Source organism: Pagrus major, chromosome 21, assembly GCF_040436345.1.
Source record: "Pagrus major chromosome 21, Pma_NU_1.0".
NCBI lineage: Eukaryota > Metazoa > Chordata > Actinopteri > Spariformes > Sparidae > Pagrus > Pagrus major.
Window position 1 is genome coordinate 1,731,263 of NC_133235.1, and position 21,369 is coordinate 1,752,631.

Below are 21,369 nucleotides of genomic sequence, written 5' to 3' on the forward strand. Positions count from 1 at the left end.
ACCAGGTGACTGAGCATTCTTCCTCTGAGTCTCTCACAGTAACGACTGTCAGCTGACACTAAAATGTAGACAAATAGAGGCAGTAAATATTTCAATGGGGAAGTCATCTTCCCACAGCTGGTCTCCTACACACTGCAGGTTTAAAAATGTGCCCATAATGCTGCGAGAGTCTGACCACACTGAGAAGAGTACAAGTAAAGCCCTTCGCTGCTTTGATGAAACACTCACATTTCATGGGGACAGGTTTGCCATTTTAACCATGTGGACTAGATTAGAAAAAAATCTCAGTAATAACTTTTTTACTTCTCTTTAAAGTGACTATTGTGTTGTAAAACAGAAAAACACAGCTGCTGCAAATTCCTAGTTAAGAATTTATTTAACCTGTATCTCTGTTGTTGGGCTTAGGAGTCGTGCTGGAATACATGTTAAGGCAATCAAAATATGAAAACTACACATTTCAGGGTAGGATAAAAATTAATTGTGAAAATGTGGATATAGGCATTCAAACAGGCAAATGGACAAACAGAATAAAACTAAAAATTACTTAAAAGTATGAGTCATGTAAAACTAGCTTGCAGAGTTTGAATTCTGACAGGTTTTGAATGTTTTTTTCTCAGAATCCCAAGTCAATATAGTCAATAAGTCAATATTCAGACTATTTTTTCTGAGAAAAATGTCAGAATTCTGACTTTAAACTCAGAATAGTCAGAATACTGAGAAAAAGTCAGAACTCAAATTTTTCACAGCGGCCCCAAGTCCTCCTCCACAATAATAACAATATTTCTGAGCCACAGGGAAAGGTCAGCTGCACCAGTGGCATGTCCATATCCAAACCCTAATCTACACACAGGGTTGTAATTATGAGACAGTCTTGTCATAATCATGAGATGGTAAGTTATAACATACTTACTGCATGTCATCGTCATTTGTTTTTTACATACAAGTGTAAAGTAATAAACTATGTTTGTAGTGAGTATACTTTAATTTTTACCAGTTCAGTCATGATTTTGTCAATCAACACCACAAATTTGCTCTTTCACATCAGGGTTAGTTGCTGTGGACATCAAAATGATTATGAGATGGTAAATTAATTTAAACAGGCCTAAAAATGTTGATGTGTTTGAGGCAGATGACACAAAATGACTGAACCCATGGGGAGTTTTGATGTATTGCCATGTGTAGTATACCTGTGGGAAGAGTTTGATGTATGATGATTTTATAGCAGTTTTTCTGTGCGTGTACATTTTTGCCACAAAGGTGTCATAAGGGTGCAAAATGCATAAATAGAGTATAAAAGACATGTGAGAGTAAAAGACATTGGATTTAAAAAAATTTACTAAAAAGAAAAGTTCTTGCAAAAATTCATGCCATAAGCTGTAACACAGCCAAAATGATCACCAAATAAAAATTAAAAAAAATGAGAAAAATGTACAAAAATGCCCGAGGAGGGCACAAGGGTTAAATGCCAGTTTAATTATTTGAATTATTTCATTATTTATCACAAAAAAACAAAAAAAAAAATTATTTTCCATAAAATAAATAGTAGGTGGATGGGGCTTTGGTGGTGAATGCCTCCCAGACTCCCTCTGGGAGGCATTTTTGGCCACGAAGGTGTCCATTTGAGTATCTGACACTACATAAAAAATACTAATGCAATTAAATCAATTTTGCTGCTAATCTTTGACATATCCAAGACTCTAATCACCACCAAAGCCCCATCCCCCTACTATTTATTTTATGGAAAATAATTCATTTTTTGTGTTTTTTTGTGATAAATAATTAAATAATTCAAATACTTAAACTGGCATTTAAAGGGTTAAAATCCTGAAAATCATTGAATGTTTGGTAGTTTTGAATAAGTGTGAAGTTGTGTAAGTGATTTATGGAAAAAAAAGCTGAAAAAAATATTGATGTATGATGATTTAATAGCAGTTTTTCTGTGTGTGTACATTTTTAGAGTATAAAAGACATGTGAGAGTAAAAGACATTGGATTTCAAAAATTTTACTAAAAAGAAAAGTTCATGCCACAAGGTGTAACACAGCCAAAATGATCACCAAATTAAAAAAAAAAGTTGAGAAAAATGTACAAAATGCCCAAGGTGGGCACAAAGGTTAAAAGAAACAAAAGACAAAACACTAGGATATTAAACAATTAAATTCATGACATAAAATAATATACTTCCCCATATCTACCTTCTGGGAGTTAGAGGGATAGGCAGTAGGTGATTTGTTAAGTTTTAACAGGGGGGATGGCCCAATGGGAGCACCACCCTGCCCTGACACACCTATGTACACCTCCCAAAGGACATTGTTGACGCCTTAACCATAACTGTGACACTTCTAGTTCTACAATTCCATTTGATCCAGTTATCTTCCTTCTCTCCCTACTACAATTGTCTTTTTATAACTGTATTAAAGTAATGAGTAAATACACCTTTGAATTGTATGCAGTGGACTGAGTTTATTCAGGCAGGGTTTTCTCATGTTTATCACAATACACTATAAGCAGGGTCATTTTAAGTTACATGACCCCTTGGAATTTTTTACCATCTAAATTTCTTGAAAGACACACAATGAACATTGTGCAAAATAGTAGAGCCCGACCGATTTATCAGTAGGCCGATTTTATCGCCCAATATTAGCCTATCACAGATATATCGGTATCGGCGTAATATTGTCCGATATGCACCGATATGAAAACCTTATATTTAAAAACTATAATACAGAAAAACATGTTTGGGGTAATTTAAAATTGGTGTAATGACATAGTTTGTCCAGCAGAGTGCACTTCAATGGGGGATAAAACAGCTGGTGTCAGGAAATGTAACAGCTACCTCACTAATGGTTAAACTATAAACCAGCACAAAAATGACAATTACCAACATAACATAAGCCACCATGTTCTGAACAGACACACTAAAAACACTTACAAAAAGTAACATTTTAGTTTTAGAACATAAATAGCAAACTTACTATTGATATTAAACTGTCAGAAAAAACTCATCTCTGAAAAAACTTGAACATTACTGAAAATAAACATGAAATATTTGCACCCCTGATATAACCAGCAAAGGGAGTGGAGTCTATGAATAAAGAACAAGTCTGTGTTCTCTGTGAAAACCATTTGAGAGAACCCAGCGGGAACATTTCAGAAGCCGAGCCTTTTGCCTGCCTGATTTTGTTGACTTGCTCAGATTTTGTTGATCTGGTCATTTTTCATTTTTATACATTCGGGAGTCTGCACAGGGTGTTTTATTTTGAAAATTGACCGGATGCTCTATGCCGTTCCTGTGTCTCTGACTTCCTGCCGGCGTGATCTGCTCTTTGCAGCTTGTTGTGGCTTCTGTCAAAATAGACCAGGCAGCCGGAACGCAAAGCAGCCGTGCACGGCTTGACTCTACTGTGCGTCGGAGCTGATCGCAGCCACTTTTGATTTGTAACACACTTTCTGCTACTAGGGGATGGAGAGTGATGGCAGGTTAACAAGGGGGATGCTTTTTGGTAATTTTGCTAACAAGGGGAACGGCATCCCCCCTCATATCGCCTACTGGGGATAGGTGATTTGAGGTTATCATTGCATTAATAAACTTAATACAGGACTCCATCTTCTGTCAGATTTATCCCTTTGTAGCCTTAGCAGGTGGGCTGTTCGCTTCATCTTGGAAATTTCCAGGATCTTTTGGGTCCACAGATGGTATGTAGGTGGCTCTGGCTCTAACCAATTAATTGTAATGCATTTAATTGCTGCAGTTAGCAAGATCTGCAATTAATAGTTTGCAGCTCTTCGGCCCTCTATTCCTTTGGGTTTTACCCCTAATACAGCCAGCCGTGGGTCTTCAGGGATGTTAGCATGGATAACCTCTCTGAGAGCTCGATATACCTCATCCCAGAATGGTCTTAGGGTGGAGCATGACTATGGGGATAGAATACTGACATAAACCGCATTTTTTTTCCCCGAGCGCTTTCAAAGCACTCGCGAGCTATTTTGTATCCTGCATCTCTGCCCCCTCGAGCAATATTGTAGCCTGCGAGGAGAAAAACAGCTCGAGCGTGCGCAGAGTCCGCTCGCAATACTTTCCCCTGCTCGCGCGAGTGCAGACTGCGCGCTCGCGAATCTCTCCTCTCCTCGCTCGGAAAAGTTTCCCCTGCTCGCGCACGAGTGATTTTTTTTAGTGGGCGGTTTTTGTCAGCAAGGGGGCGGGCCTGGGGGGCATGCCAATCACCATTGTATCCTGAATATAATTGGTTGAGCGAATTCGTGGACAGCAAGGTAAGGCAACACCACTAGGACAAACGGGACAAACCACACAGCCCTGAATGCCTGAATGACATGTATTGTGATTTGGTGTCTTGACTTGAATGTTTGCAAAATGTCACACAGAGCAATGAACTTCAATATGTTTGTCTGAGTGCTGTCTTTTCTTTCCTCCATCGTTGACATTAATCTGATAAAACGCTGATCATTTTTTGTAACTTGGGTCCTGTTGCACACAGACTGTACATTTTTTATTTTGGTTAAACTGTTTTGTTCATATTCTAGATCTACTTCTTTCTCCCTGAAAATTATAAACGTAATATTAAAAAATTATTTTCTGCAAGTTCTTGTGAATTTACAAACCTCTCAAAGCCCACGATCGCCCGTCTGAGCAGTTTGCTTTATTCCTTCTCAGAGACCCGACCCGATCCGATCCGCAGGTGTTGAAGCCTGGACCCATGTGTCTGACTTCAGTAGTCACAATGGTCAGACACACCTGGATTAATCAATTTGTCCAATAATGTAAGACAGGAAATAAAGGAGCTGACTTAAGTTGAGGAAGTAGTGGAGCTGTGCATAAGGACTGCGGCAAAAAAAAAAAAAAGAAGAAGAAGAAGAAGAAGCCCGTGGTCCGACCTGACCCGAGGTTGTTAATGTTTCCGATCCGAACCCGGCACGTCCGGACAGTGTTGTTCGAGCCATGACCGGTTTATGTCAGTATTCTATCCCCATACATGACCAGAATATGTGTAAATATTACCTATTTGTGCTCCACAATTTCTCCAACATTTCTTACTGTGTGTTGGGCCCATCTTTGATACAAAATCAAGGCCAAATCAAGTCATCAAATCAAATCAAATCAAGTCATCATAAATTACCAAAATAAAAATAAAATCTATTTGTCAGGGACATATTCTGATGGCAGGCTGTGCGCTTAATATCTAGTGATAAAACATGTTTAAATAAACTTCTAACTTGTTATGAACTCAATGGCAGCTGCTATAAACTTAAAAACTTAAAATGGCCCTGTCCCACTGTATGTCTGCAAAAAAGATAGTTGCTTAAGAGCATTAGTCTACAAACTTCTTGTTAAGTTTGAGCAGCAGTTGATTTTCAAAGTTAGTTGTGCTCATCCTTGCTCGCTTTGCAGTGAACAGTAATCCAGCACAACTGATAAGCCGCTCACAAGCAGCTGAGGCAGGCAGGCCCATGTTGAGTTTCAGAGAGAGTTGTTTGATATTTGGAAAGGAGTTCAGCAGATCTATTTTGTCTGAGGCACAGGCTAGGTACCCTTCTAACTCCCCTGTACCTTCTGACCTTCTGGACTTCATTGAGGAGAAGAAATCATCTTCATCTAATGAATGTTGTCCAACTTGCTCCACCCCAGCCTCTGCCATCCGGTCAAGGTGTTGTCTGACATGGACCAGACCTGTTGAGTGACAAACAACAATATTTAAGACAATTAAATGCAGAGATTACCAAAAATAGCAAAAACAATTACAATTTGAGCTGAGAGACTTACAGTATAGCACTTATAACATTGTATTGAGTAAAAACAACTGCAATACACAATTATATATCACAGTACACAGGTGGTTTTGAATTTCGGTAGAAGTATTGCTGCAGCGATCAGTTCTGGGTCCTCCATCATCTCACCAAAACACTTTTGGACACCATCCTGAATGGCTCTGATGAGTGGTAGACACATCTTGGAGGATGTCTCCTGCCTTCTGAGTTTTGCTTGCAGTTGAACGATCACTGGAAGAAGCCACCCTAAGGGCCGGATCTACTAAAAGTTTGCGTGTATTAAAACGTGTGCAAACTCCTTGCACACGCAAAAAAATGTACAAACTGATTTACTAACAGTGCGCCTGCATCCAGGTAGTACGTTTGCAGGAATGAATATGCAATATGGGGCGTTTACACGCAATTGAGCGTGTTCTGGGTGGAGAAAATGTAAATATATTAATTTAGCACACGCAAAGTGATTTATCAAACCTGAAAGCAATTTTGCTAATAGAAACTGCTTCTATATTTAACACGTCTCAAAGGGAGGTGCAAACCGTTTGTATGCGTAATTGTGCACACATGGCTGCGTTTATTGTTGCAAGAAGGAGACACCGAAACAATGGAAGCCTGTTTTATTTGCAGGCCTTTTATTATACGCCAATTTTTCTTTTGTTCTTCTTCTGATGTCTTGGTATCTCCTTTTCACTTCATCCACTGTTCGCCTGTTTTTTCCAACAGCATTAACTTTTTCACCGATTTTCTCCCACACGGCATTCCTTTGCGCGACCGTCAGATTCCTTTGCTGCAGCTCATTGAAATGTTTATTCGCTTCCTCTACCAACACTTCTAATTCCAAAGGGTCGAATTTCACTTTGCGCTTTCGCTCTCTCAAACTCGCCATGCTGAAAACCATGAAACACACTAAACCCTCATTTAAATAGACGTGTCTCCAACACGTTTGCACCTGTTGTCATTTACGCAATCACTCTTAGTAGTACAAGCAATTTGGGATCTTAGTAGATCCGGCCCTAAGTGTGTGTTGGTCTCCGACTGAAGAATGTTCAAGGCCTTTACCACAGATTTCATCACTGAGCAGTACTCAGTTGGGAAAGCAATTTCTGCTTGACTCAGCCTGTATAACATAGATCAGATACATACAATTGTTGGCAAATCAAGCAGGAATAGTTTGAAATGTGTAGCCAAGTATGAAACTGTAATTAAACAATTCCATACAAGTATGGAAAATACGGAAATATACAAGGTAGCTTCATGCACTGTTATTCACTTGTAATTAATTTGTCATTTCTTATAAACATTCCATACTGTTAAAATGCAAATTAAAACTCAAATTTTCAATTTGAATTCTTCACAAACATTCCTGATTGCCTCCTCCCCTTTCTCTTGTATGATCCGTATGATTCTCTCCACAGCCATAAATGTTGAATTCCACCGCATTTGATTTTGCAGAATGAGCTGGAGCTGGCAATTATCTTCCACAACTTCTGCTGCCATGTATGAACGGCCCGTCTTATTCCACATGGCTTGGCATTTCCCAAAAGCTGCATGTGATAGCCTCTTGTATGTATTGTTCTTCTTTTCTGCCATGTCAGCATCTGTTGTGGCAACTAAGTTTAACAAGTGGCATGCACACCTTTGGTGTGTGGGAAGCTGGTACTCCAAGCCATTATCTTTCTCCAGGATGCTGAAGGTGTCCAGGTAGTTGGCATGGGCCTCCTCAGAAGACTCTTGGTCTGACTCTGACTCTGCATCCTCAGACTGGCTCTGCTCACCAAACACACTGAATGCTTTAACGAAGTTCGAGCCACTATCCGTGGTGGTTCTTACCACTTTCCCCCTTATTCTATATTGACAGTGTATGTCATCAAGAGCACCTGCAACAACATCAAAGGTGTGAGACCCTTTTAGCCTCTTGCATGCAAGTGCAGCGGATCTCCTCTCTAAGGTTCCCTCATCTATCCGATGAGCTGTTACCCCAATGAAACTTTGCTGGGGCGCGGTCCAACAATCTGTGGTGGTGGCAACATAGCTGACTTTACTAAGTTGCAATACCACATTCTTCCTCATTTGATTAGCAGTTCCCTCTATTCTGGTCCGGACTGTGGGTCTAGAAATGACCTTGATGTGGGGATTGAGTGTCACGACTAGTTCTTTGAAAGCAGGTCGTTCAACAAAAGAAAATGGATGAAGACCCTCACAAATTAAGTTGATAACAAGCTTGTTGACCTTTCCCTGTGACACACAGCAGTTGCCTCCCACTGACATTGCGTCTGTTAATTTTGCCTGCTTGCTTGGGTTTGGTGCTGGTGGATTTGGGGTTGGATGGACTCTCTTTGCTTGATTGAAAGCCATCAGCTTAGATGTATGTTTCCTCTGAGAAGAAAGAAAAGGTTTTCATCAGTAAATCAATCAATGTGGTATTCATTAAAAACAATGAAATTCAAACATTGATAGATAAGAGGTTTTCTATTGCTATACTCATCACATTTTGTCTTTTGCATTTCATAAAGCACTATTCTTGCTAACAGAGATTCCTGAACATATGAAAATAACCATTAAAACAGTTGAAGGTACATATTCGTAAACATCAGTTTGTAGTCTGAGATATTTTTATGCCTACTCTCTTAGCCTACTGCAGTCGTAGTGACATCTACAGTAGACACTGCTCTGGGGTAGCAAAGCAGCAGCAAAAACAACAAAAACTTTGATTTTCCTAAAAGATGTCTCATTTGTTGCCCCATTGTTGCTCCCATCCTCAACACAGTCAGATTTCTCTGTGTCTGTCCCTCCACTGACTACACTCTGCTCTTGGAAACTGGAAGAGTGCTGAGTGCCCTAAAATGCTATCCTACAATAATTACTGTCAAAGCAGGCAAAGAGCCTCACACTACAATCCTCTCCAAAAATACTAAGCTCTTTACCATTCGCACTGCTAATACATTTGATTTACATTCAAACCGGTGGCAATTTCGGTGGGGCAACGTTCACAGCCCAGATGGTCAGACTAGCAGCTAGCGAGCTTCTACACATCAGTGCCCTACAAAGGTTGTCCTACAGGTTGATAGTGCTAATCAAAATTAGCAATGTCACGAAACAGGGTAGTTTGCAAATTGACAATGTGCTATTAGCCATTAAAAAAACTAGCTACCAATGCAACATCTCAAGTACTTATCAAAACATGCTTCCGCAGATTTTAAGTGGAGTTGTTGAAAGCAGCCAGTTCCGTCACCCTTGACCATGATGATGCTGTTGGCCCTCTTGTATTTGAAAGAAAAACACTCTTTTAAATGTGGCCAAGGGTTTTCGTCATTTATGAGTTCAGCAGAATTCGATGTTTCAGGTACAGCTAACATTTCTAGGTCCACTGTCTCTGAACCGTCATTACTGCCAGTGCCTGTCTCATGATCAGCCTTCATCGCCATCTCTTTGAAGAAGACTTGGCGCCAGCTTGATACATGCTGATCAATTGTCACTATGTAGTTCCGGGCGTGATTTTTTTTTCCGTTAGGATTTTTTTTACTCAGTAACAGATGGTATTTTTAATGAAGCGAAGTACAATACTTCACTGAAAACGTAATCAAGTATAAATAAAATTACCAATTCAAAAACTACTTAAAAAATACAAAATACACAAAAAAACTACTCAATACAGTAACGTGAGTAAATGTATTTTGTTACTTTCCACATCTGACTATGGGTACTGATTTTGCTCACTCGTTTAGCCAGAATGGTTGTTAATATACGAAGGTCTCCATTCAGTAACGATATAGGCCGATATGACTGGCATTCTGTAGGGTCTCTGCCCTCTTTGTGTCTATTGTTGCTTCATTCCAGGAGGGGGCCATGATTCCAAATTTGAGAGCGTGATAGTATGCTTTCAGTAGGGGATATTACATCTTTTTTAATATCGAGATTATCTCCTGTATCTCAAGGTTCCTTGATGGGTTCATCTAATTCTTTTGTCATTTAATTTGAGAGTTCAGTTAGTTTGATGTTTTTCGGGTAATGCATTAATTGTTCATCATCAGAGCAGGTATCCTTGTTTTGGTATAAAGCCTTATAGAAATCAGCGAATGATTCAGTAATTTCATCTGGCTTTGTGAGAAAAGTAGTTGGATTTTTAGATTTTAACTTTTGTACAATATTTGACGATTGCTGTTTCGTTAAACGAAATGCCAGCAATCTGCTTGCTCTGTTTCCATGTTCGTAGAATTTTTGCTTTGCAAATCGTAGATTGCCCTCAATTTTGTCAGAAATTAGGTTATTTAGTGCTTTGCGCCTCTTTGAGAGGGGTCAATAGACTGGCGGATGGTGCCTGTTTGTGTTGTTTTAATCATTTGATCGTGTCCTCTAGCTCTTTTTGTCTGGCTTTTTTTCTTTTTTTTTGGCACTCGAAAATGCAATAATACGGCCCCTAATATAGGCTTTGGCACAATCCCATAAAATAAGTGCCGATACTTCATGAGTGGAGTTGTTTCTAGGTAGAACTTGAATTCAGTTTTAACAATGGCAAAACATTTCTCATCATTTAGGAGAGATGTGTTTAACCTCCACTGCTTGGATGTTGGTCTATGTCCCAGGTCCCAGGACATCAGCGGTGGGGGAGTGATCCGAAAGCGTGATTGGAAGTTATTTTATATTGACTGCTCTATGGATCTCAGATTTGGGAGTAAAGAAATAGTCAATTCTAGAATAAGATTGATGCCTACTTGAATAATATGTAATGTCTCTCATTCTTGAGAGTGGGGTCTTTCCAGAGTCTGTGACATGACACAGTTAAAGTCTGGAGGAGTCCAGTACTTTGCTGTAATAGAAAGTTGAAAACAATTTTTATAAAGACTGGGTCATCCAGATACATTTTGTCCAGGTGAAGGAAGCTGAACTGATGCTGGTGAGTAAGGAGAATTTGTAGACTCAGTGTTTAGGCATTCTGTGAAGAAAGTTAAGTGAAATATTTAATCTTGTCTAGATACTTTTTGTGTCAGTTGTTGTGAGACCATTGAAGTTAAGTAGCTATCAAGTGAGTTTCTGTCAAGCCAGGTGTGTTGAATAGGCTTGATTGCTGGGCGGAGCTAAGTCCGCATGAGGTAAATCTAGCTCATAAAGGCTAGTCACTACAGCGTCAGCTGCAGCGTCAGGACAGTCGAACAAAGACTTAGGGAGTCTCTCTGCGGGAGTCTGTCAAGGAAGTCTAAGTAACCCACTTTCCAACACCATTCGCAGCCATGGGTCCCTGCCAATCCCAGTCAGGACATCTAACCGGAGGAGATTTCACCGGAGACCCATTGCTCGAGGCTGTAACCCAGCCAATCTCTGCTACCCAACATTCTCCACCGGTACTGAACTAGGGCTATGGAACTGCCAGTCTGTAGTCAAGAGGGCAGACACCATTTCAGCCTATGCCTCTCTGCAGACTCTCCACTTCCTGGCCCTCACAGAGACCTGGATCACTCCAGAAAACACTGCCACTCTAGCTGCCCTCTCAACCGCCTACTCATTCTCACACTCCCCGAGACAAACAGGTCGAGGAGGAGGAACTGGACTCCTCATCTCACCCACGTGGTCCTACCAGGTCCTTACCCTCGACCACCTACCCAGATCTGCATTTGAATTCCACGCTGTCTCTGTCACCCTTCCTTTCAAAATCACCATTGTGGTGATCTATCGCTGCGCTCATCTGAATTCATCAGCTTCTTCTCCTCTTTTGACCTCACACTCTCTCCCTCTCCACCCACCCATCGGGCCGGGAACCAACTTGACCTTGTCTTCACAAGGTCCTGTAGTACCTCGGCACTCTCTGTTACCCCACTCACTGTGTCCGACCATCACTTTGTCGCTTTCTCTCTCCCCTTGAAGTCTTCCGCTTTCCTCGCCCCTACACCTCGCATGGTCACCATCCGCCGCAACCTGAAATCCCTCTCTCCCTCCACTCTCTCCTCAACTGTTCTCTCCTCACTACCATCCTCGGATCAATTCTCTCTACTGTCCACCGAGGAAGCCTCCTCCACTCTGTTGTCCTCCCTCTCCTCCTCTTTAAACGCTCTCTGTCCTCTCACCTCCCGACCAGCACGATCATCTCCCCCCCCTCCCTGGCTGTCTGAATTGCTGCGAACCAACAGATCAGTGCTAAGAGCGGCAGAGAGAAAATGGAGAAAATCTCATCATCCTGATGACCTTACTCACTACCACCACCTCCTGTCTGACTTCTCATCAACTGCAGCCAAATCTGCCTTCTACCTGTCTAAGATCAACTCCTCTGCCTCCAACCCCAGGAAACTATTCTCCGTATTCTCTTCGCTCCTCACCCCTCCTACCGCTCCCCCTCCATACTCCCTTACTGCTGATGACTTTGCAACTTACTTTACTAAGAAAGTAAAAGACATCAGCTCCTCTTCATTTACTCCTATGCCCTACCAGAATGCACCTCCCCCAACCCTCACCTATAACAGCCTTACCTGCTTCAGCCCCCTCTCCTCTGAAGATGTTCACACACTAGTTACGTCTAACCGTGCCACCACCTGTTCCCTTGACCAGATTCCCTCCTCTCTTCTCCAAAACATCTCACACGACATCTTGCCTTACCTCACCACCCTGATCAACTCCTCCCTCACTTCTGGCCATATTCCAGCTCCTTTCAAGACAGCTACAGTAAAGCCACTCCTTAAGAAACCCACTCTAGACTCGGCTGACATCCGAAACTACAAACCTGTATCTCTTCTCTCATTTCTCTCTAAAACCCTGGAACGTGCTGTCTACAACCAACTTCCTACCTTTCGCAAAACGACCTCCTTGACCCTAATCAGTCAGGCTTCAGGACTGCTCACTCCACTGAGACGGCCCTCCTCACAGTGACTGAGTCGATCCGGGCCGCCAGAGCCTCATCCCACTCGTCAGTCCTCATCCTCCTCGACTTATCCTCTGCGTTTGACACAGTCAACCACATTTATCCTTGATAAATGGCAGCTACTTTGCTCGGAAGAGGGCTTGAATATTGTTTCTATCTTTTCTACTGTATCAACGGTGATATGTTGTGGTTTCTTTCTCGTGACAAATGTACTTATTGTAAGTCGCTTTGGACAAAAGCGTCTGCTAAATGCCCTAAATGTAAATGTAAATGTAATCCTCACTTGGAGCATATACATTCATTAGGGATATCTCAGTCCCATCAATGGTTCCATTTACTAGAATATATCTGCCTTCAGTGTCCTTATTAGTTGCTGTGACTGTAAAACCTATTGATCTGTGCACTAAGATGGACACTCCTCTCTTTCTCCCTGACCTGTGTGAAGAGTAGTAGACTTTTTCTGCCCAGGATCTTTTTAACTTTTCATGCTCTATATCTGGGAGGTGGGTCTCCTGTAAAAATGCAATTTGGCATCCGGCTTGTCTCAACTGGTTTAAGGCCTTCTTTCTTTTTATAGGACTGTGGAGTCCTCTGACATTATAAGTTACTATTTTGAGTGATCCCATAATTTAAGGTGTGTTTGATATACAATAGGGGAGAAGGTAGACATGAGTAGGGAAAGAAAGAGAAAAATAAACAAAAGAGAAAAAAAACAGCTAAAAGAAAAGGACATTATCACTGTAGTTATTGAGAGTGAAGCATTGTAAAACACATTAACATATGTGCTCTTCTGGAGCAGTGGGATCCCAGGAGAACACGGGATCTGAACTTTCAGGCAAAACAATCTTTTAACAGTCATGTAGGAACACAGACCAACCGATAACTAAGGTTAGGAGTTTCCGGGCCGGCCCTATTGGCTCCCAGGCCTAAGCTGCTGGTTAACAGGCAGCTGTGCAAACCACCGCTGTTCACTGTTCTCTACTAAGTAAGACTACTGCTTTTTAACAGTTCCAGGTTGAGCTCCTGTAGAACCTTATACATGTTATGTGATATGCATTTCCTAAATAGTGAAATAAAAGCAAATTAAACTACGTCTGAGATACTATGTTAAGATATATTCCCACAGCATATCATATCTGCATATGCATATGTCTCTGATCAGATATGTTAACCCCCATGCTGTACTCTTAAAAGAAAATGCTCTCAATGTCTTATAAGGGGTTAAAAGAGGCAGAAAAAAAGGAAATAGCATTACCTTCATTTGCGCTGTGTTTACAATAAATTGTCATGGATATAGAAGTACTGTCTCTTGGCTGAATACTGGATCCTTTCAGTGTATGGACGGGATGGTGTCACTCTCCATCTTCCGCAGCTGAAGCTGAAGTGATATTTCTGTTCTCATATTCCATGGCCTTGGCTGGGTCCATGAATTCCCGGTCCTTGAATGTGATGCGGAGCTTAGCAGGAAATAGAAGGCCATAGCGGACACCCTGGTGGCCACGAAGTACTTTTTTCACATCGTTGAATGGCGCCCTGGCCTTCGCGACGCTGGCTGTGAAGTCCAGGTAGATGGATATCTGTTCTCCGTCAAGTCGCAGTGGGGTTCATTTTTTGGCTTGTTTTAAAATGTCCATGCAGTCCTGGTAGAAGTGCATTTTCGCGATTATAACCCGTGGTCTCACATCCGGTCTTTTTGGTGCAAGACTGCGATGCGATCGGTCCACTTTAAAGTCACTGTTCATCTGCAGCACCTCTCTCAGTAGTTTAGAGACCGCTGTGGCAGAACTTGAGCTTGGCTTTTTCTGCCACTCATGCAATGTGGATGTTACCTCTCCTAATCCTTCCCTCCAAATCCTCACATCTCTCTTTCAATTCTTCAACCTGACTTTTGAATTTACTCACTGTGTTTTGCATCTCGACCATTTCGTCCGACCATGTAGATAAACCACCTTCCACCTCTTTGATGTTGATTTTCATTTGGTCCATTCCAGAGCGTATCAATGTTGTGATGTTAGGTAATTCTGCTCTCATTGCCTCTAGCTCGCTTTTCAGATGGTTCAGATCTTCAGAGAATACGTTCTTCATTTCTTCACGTATTATTGAGCCTATGTCAGCTCGCAGGGAGGAGAGGATTTCTGATTTCAGCGTGTCAACCTCCATCGCTGCGTGTTGTTGCCGGGTAGTAGGTGATGTTTGACTGGGGTCATCTGATGCACTTTTCTCCGTGGATGCACCAGGCCTGTTGCAGTATGTCAATTTTAATCTTTTAAAAGTTGTTCATACAGAAGGTGCTGTATATATTCTAAATTAATAGCCGCTCCACTGGAGCTCTGGAAAAGGCGTGTTACGCCATGTCTTGCTCGCTAGCGCCCCCCACAGCTTCTATTTTTGTAAAGACGTGTGATTGGCAAATAGTCTTTCTTTGTACAATGTATCACATGATTAATAAGTAGGCATCATGTGGTTATTTTGCTGGTAAAGTTCATGAATAAGATAAGATGATAAGATGTTCCTTTATTGATCCCCCTTGGGAGAAATTTGCAGGTAACACAGCAGTACAGAGGGAAATAAGTAGCAGCACAAGAGTCTAAAAAAATAGACAATAGTAAAGAGATATTGGAAGAATAAAATAACAATATGAATACAACATATAATAAAAACTATTAGAATAAAGATAAACATACTATATACAGTAACTGTCCTTGATGGACATGACGTGTGCAATATATAATAAATGTGCCATCTTTTTCTTTGTTTTTTTAACATTGTGATGATATCGTACCGTGAGTTTTTTATCTTGTAACATCCCTAGTTTCAAGGTTGAGGTACACGTAAGAGGAAACACATATCAGGGAGGGGACAGACTTTGGCACAACAGCGCTCTCCAACGAGTTCACTTTTGTTTTACCCCGGTTTTTATCACTCTCCTTCTTCACCTTCTCTGCGTCCTTCATCAGCGGCTTCTTTTTCTTTTGCAGTGTAGAGTTTCCACAGTAATTACAGTTGTTCCACCGTTACCTGGGGATAGTGGCCAGGGAAAACAATGCCTCTTCCTGTTTTGGTTACGTAATTGCAGACATAATTGCAGTCTGGACAGCAGGGTGGAAGATCTCAATGTCCCAGACAAATGGGAGAAATTCAAAGAAGGTCAAACATTATCTGTGTTTATTGAGCTTAAAAACAATTGATGGAATCAGCCGATGGCATGCATCATCAACCTCAGGTGTCAGTATTTGACAACCTGGGAATAAGACTCAACTGTCATTCTTACTCCACCTTTAGCACAGTTCAGATTGTGTTGAACAGGAACGTTATGATCACAGAGATTTAAACATTTTTAGCTTTAACAAATTTTCCCTGTATAAAACTGATAAGCACCAGATTACAAAAACCCTGCTGGAGAGACAAACACGTTACACTGTGCTCCAGGTGTGTTTCGGTGTGTACTAGATTCTACTGTACATGTGTTTTTAGGGCTTTCAGCTGTAAGTCAAAGCCACATTTAAGATGTCACAAACACATTTATTAAAACAGACTGTGATAAAAAAAAAAAAAAAAAACAGACAGGGTTTTCTTCCCTGTTAGAAAATATACAGCTCACAACATGTAAATGAAAAATGATGGTAAATAAATAGCAGGTTACAATAACTGTTTAACATGTAGTGCTGGAGCTACAGAAACTGTAGCATGAGGATAAAAGTATCATGTTTGAGACCTTCTATCGCTTTTCAAATGAATGTAGTACTGAAAAATGCAGACATTGAATATCTTTACTTATTTATTATTATTATTTATGCACATTGCATGACACAGTCATGCGGCTCTGTCTTACATGCAGCGCAGCGCTGTATTGCACATGTGCTACATGCGATTTCATTCATGGCACAGTCAGATTTTTGCATAGCACATGCAACTTTTGATCAAAAGTTCAGGGTTGTTTTACAATTTACCTTCTATTTATTGTATGAATAAACAAACAAAACCACTAACTATGTTATTAGCCATGATGTAAGTTCATGATCAGTGATCAGTGACAGGAATGTATCTGGTGATATCCGCAGCACTCACAATCTTTTCTTTGTCCTTGTCTGTGTGCAGATTCTGATAGGAGAGGCCATTCTGTACTGCTATCTATCCAGGAGGTCATCAACCACTGAGGCCAACATCAATGCTGCAGGCTGTAATTTCAACTCCTACATTCGCAGAGCTGTACGCTTCATAGGTAGGAGGACACATGCATTATTACCACCAATTATTATGCACATGACTGAAACAACCCACAACTGTAACAGCAACATAACTGTAACAAACATGTAGTCTGAGAATATTGGTGGATACAGAATAAAATTAAATAAAATACTCATGACCTCTGATCCAGTGGCTGCGGTTTTGAAATGTGTTGTTTTTCACAGGTGTCCACATCTTTGGCTTGTGTGTAACAGCACTGATCACTGATATTCTCCAGCTGTCCACTGGTCAGCACACCCCCTACTGGTTGGATGTGTGTAAACCCAATTTGACCCACATTAACATGTCCACTTGTGATGAAGCTTTTATTCTGGAGGATATCTGCTCTGGACAGGACACTGGGCTCATCAATGCTGGGAGGTAAGGGAGGCTGCAGTCAGTGTGGGAGTGAACCAGTGAGTGTGTCAGAGGATGTGTGTGGGTGTTTGTAAGTGTGTGTTTATGGAGTCATTTTTGATGTTTTGTTTTAGCACACACACACACACACACACACACACACATGCACAGGCTATAATCTTCCTGTAGCCTGCAGGCCTAGACTAGTTCTCTGCTGTTGTTATGGTTACAAATCTGCTCTCGGGACTTGGACTAAAACACAGGATTGATGAGCTAGATAGTAGCACACTATGCACCACGCATGCCAAGGTCATGTGCTAGAACATGGAATGGTGACAACATAGCTCTTCTACCATGACAAGATTTAGTGTTTCCCTTTTTTTCCTATCAAGACGTGCAGTTGTCAGTTCATATGCCCACAGAGCAGCCGACCTTCATGGTCAAAGTTGACTGATTCAACTCATCCACACACTAAAAAACAGTCCACCCTTAAAGCTGTTGTTGTGACCTCCACTTGGGCTCATTCTAGTACGGCCGGTCAGTCCACATCTGTCTGCCAAACTCACTTTGGCGTAGAACGGTAACAGCCTGTACACCCTGCAAGTGTGTTCACTTGTTTTGATTGACATATTCATAAAACATTTCAACAACAAAAACACCAAAAAATAAGGTTTTGGTCTATTTTTGCACCAACAGAAGTTCGTAAGCCTGGTCCAGTTAGAGGTGGTCCAATGGACCCTTATGCCTTGGCCACACTTAACAACTTTTAAAATTCAGGTGAATGTGTTGTTTGATTTTCACAACTTTCTGTCTTGTTAATTGGTTTTTACATTCATAGTGGTTTCGACACTACATGAGTGATCAGTGACAGGGGCTCGCACACCACAAGATCACATGTGAGACGTGACACGGGAATGACGTCGTCCAAACAGTTAAAGTTGTTTGTTTGCTGATTTGCAGCAAGGTTTATTTTCACACTGAAAATGTGAAACTGCCTGCCAATATACTAAATTTAGCTCCCATTCCTTGTCAATACAAACTGTCGTAAAAAATTGCACAGTTGGTTTTGACTCACTAAATTTAGCTTTATTAAACATCAGGTGTCTGGCAGGAAATTCTTTTTAATACATGATTCTGAACACAATGTTAGTTTTATGTTTTTAACAAACTTGGTTACCCCACGATAAGAGCAGCTGTTCACATTGAATGAAGCCTTCCAAACTTCTCTTTCATAAGTGAGACTAGAATGCATAAAAAGGAGGAGGTGTTAGTATTCTGTTTAATGAGTTACTCAAATGAAAGCAGATGTTTTATGGAAATTTTTCTTCTTTTGAGTATGTGGCTCTTCAGTTAAACTCATCTTCTCGGGCAATATTTCTAAACATCTACAGGCCTCCTAAATACTGTACACATTCTTTTAATGACTTTGTTGAGTTACAGTCTCTTAACTGCACTGACTTTGTGTGTTAATTGTTGGTGACTTTAACATCCATGTTGACAAACCTGAGGACAGGTCTAGGGACTAAAGAACTGTCTTGTGTTCTTGATAACTTTGGACTCACTCAGCATGTGACGCAGCCCATACACAACAGGGGCTACACCCAGCCTTGGTTATCTCCAAGGGTCTGAACATGGTTCATGGAACAAGGTTCTGGTATCTGATGTTGCTCTCTGTGATCATTACTGTGTTTTCTTTGAGAGTGATATATCTGTGTACACAAATGTTCAAACTGAGGTCATCTCAAAGCGCTACATCACTGAAAACACCAGTAATGTTCAGGCTTTCTCTTCCACACCTCCCATCTCCACATTCTCTGTCAATACCTTGTAGATCATTTCAGTTCTAAAATTACAAATGTCATTGATGGCATTGCACCAACTGAAGTGAAGGTGGTCTCTGGTGAGAAAGAATCTGCTGGAGAAATGCCACGCTAATCAAAATGGAAAATCTAAATAGCGCATGGCCTTCTTATTAGCCATCTGAACTTCATGTAGGAGACTAGAATTATGTGCTCTAAGGAGTTCTACCTCCTGTTCTAGAGTTGTTTTGCTCTGAACAGCAAGGCTGGTTTGCGTGTGGAATATCAGAAGCAAACATCTTAACAACTGGTCTTGGGATGCAGTCTGCGCATCACACCTGTCCTTAAGTAGGGACTCTATCTCTTCATTGCACTCACTGAGATTTAACCTGCTAATGACTTCAGGGCAGCCAGGTTTTACACTCTGTGCCAGGGAAGAAATAAATCACTCTACACAGGGGTTCTCCATTGTTAAACAAGTTGTCCAACAACAATCAGTGTGGTTGGCTATGGTGTTGCTTTGGCAGACACTCTGTAGTGTAGCATGGGGGTAGTACACTAGCCTAACCAAACTGTGTTATGGCCTACACTATGGGGGTAGCTTCCTGTGGAGGAGGGGTGGCTATGGCACAATCTTGTGGCTCTTGTGGGCATACAGACTGGGGCCAATAAAGATAAACACAGTTTACAAGCGTAACTTTGCTTACCAAACTTTAAACTTGCACTAACTGGAATGCAGGGCAGTAACAGTCAGAGGATTGTCTCTTAACCCTTTAACACCGCCGGTATCGTCACCGATAGGATTTTACATGCGTTGCTCTCATTGCCGTAATTCCTAGACCGTTTGTGCTATTGAAAAAATCAACGGTTCCTGAAAGCTGAGACTCTGGCCTTTGCACCCATATAGAGCTTATTATGGTAGGCTGTAGGTATCGCGAGATATCGCCGGGCGCACACAGGCGAGCCAACGGGATTTTACGCACGTGGTTCTCATTACCGTAAATCCTTGACTGTTTGTGCAATCGAAAAAATTTCAACGGTTCCTGAAAGAAGAGACTCTGGCCTTTTCACTCATATATGGGTTATTACGGTAACACTTTTCTGTGCCCGCGGAGAGACAAAAGCACACAGAGAGGAGGAAGACGGAGAGGAAGACGGAGAGGAGAGAAGGACGGCAGATGCGGACATTTTCAGCATTTTTACGATAAGTTTTTTATGACAATTGTGTGGCATTTGAGCATATTTGTGAGAGCAAGACATGTCAAGAAAGTCATCAAGGATGACTAAACCTCCGCAGGGGTTCATTGAGGATCCCAGTGACCATGACGAAGGAGCAACTTCATCTGTACCAGAGTATGTAGTAAACTTTGTACAAGCTAGCTAATAGGCTAACATTTTCATGACGCATGTATTTACTGTAAGTCACTGTGGACAAAAGCGTCTGCTAAATGCCCTAAATGTAAATGTCTAATAAGTTTTTATCAAATATACAGTGGATGTTGACTTCACTAAAAATACAAGTTTCAACTTCATAGCAGTATCACTTATCTTTTCAATATAATTTGCAATAATTACTCTAGTAGGCACTGGTGTTATTAGTTTGTTTTAATTCTTATGCTGTTGTAATTTTTTTGAGCAACATCTGGCACAAGAATTCCTTTGGGATAAATAAAGTATTTTATTCACCTATAAATAAAGTTCTATCTTATGTCTCCATTACTTTTTGGATACCTTCTGCTGAAGGGCCATCCAGATCAGTGCCAGAGAGTTCCAGCCGTGGTCGCAGTCCCAGCCGTGGCCAGGGCCATGGAGGTGCTGGTGATGCCATCAGAAGCCGGTCACCAATTAGTGCATGGAAGACAGAGACGGATCCTGATGTTGTCACTCAAGCAATAAGGTTTACCCCGAAGTGAAAGCCTGGTGTTCAACCCCCTCTCAATGGTGGAAAACCATCACCAATTGAAAATATTCGGTCATTTTTTAGATTCAGAAGTCCTCAAAGTCTTGTGTGCAAACACAAACAAAAATGCAGCAAGAAATCTGGAGAATAGGAAGAAATTCGCCTGGAAAGAACTAACCACACCTGAATTGCAAAAGTACCTGGGCTTGTTGCTGTACATGGCATGGCAGACTTCTGGAGAAGGAAAACAATTTATCATGTGGCCTTTCCTTCCACTGTTATGCCCAGGGACCGGTTCCTGGCAATTTCTTCCAACTTGCACATCAGTGATCCATCAGAAGACCCAAAGAATGAAAAAAAAAGGGCACAGAAGACTATGACTGTCTCCATCGGGTCAGACCTCTTCTTGACATGATGAGGAACCGCTGCATGACCATCTATCATCCAAAGCAGCACATT

At 41.3% G+C, this 21,369-nt stretch overlaps 1 protein-coding gene across 1 annotated transcript in view; it reads left to right on the forward strand.

Annotated features, from left to right (window-relative positions):
- The window catches only part of LOC141017205 (phospholipid phosphatase-related protein type 4-like), a 131,415-nt gene that overhangs the window by 44,750 nt on the left and 65,296 nt on the right, over positions 1-21,369 (forward strand). Inside the window, exons 3-4 of the mRNA XM_073491856.1 lie at positions 16,726-16,849; positions 17,040-17,235. Coding sequence (XP_073347957.1) covers positions 16,726-16,849; positions 17,040-17,235 — 320 coding nt within the window. The remainder of the gene's footprint in view (positions 1-16,725; positions 16,850-17,039; positions 17,236-21,369) is intronic.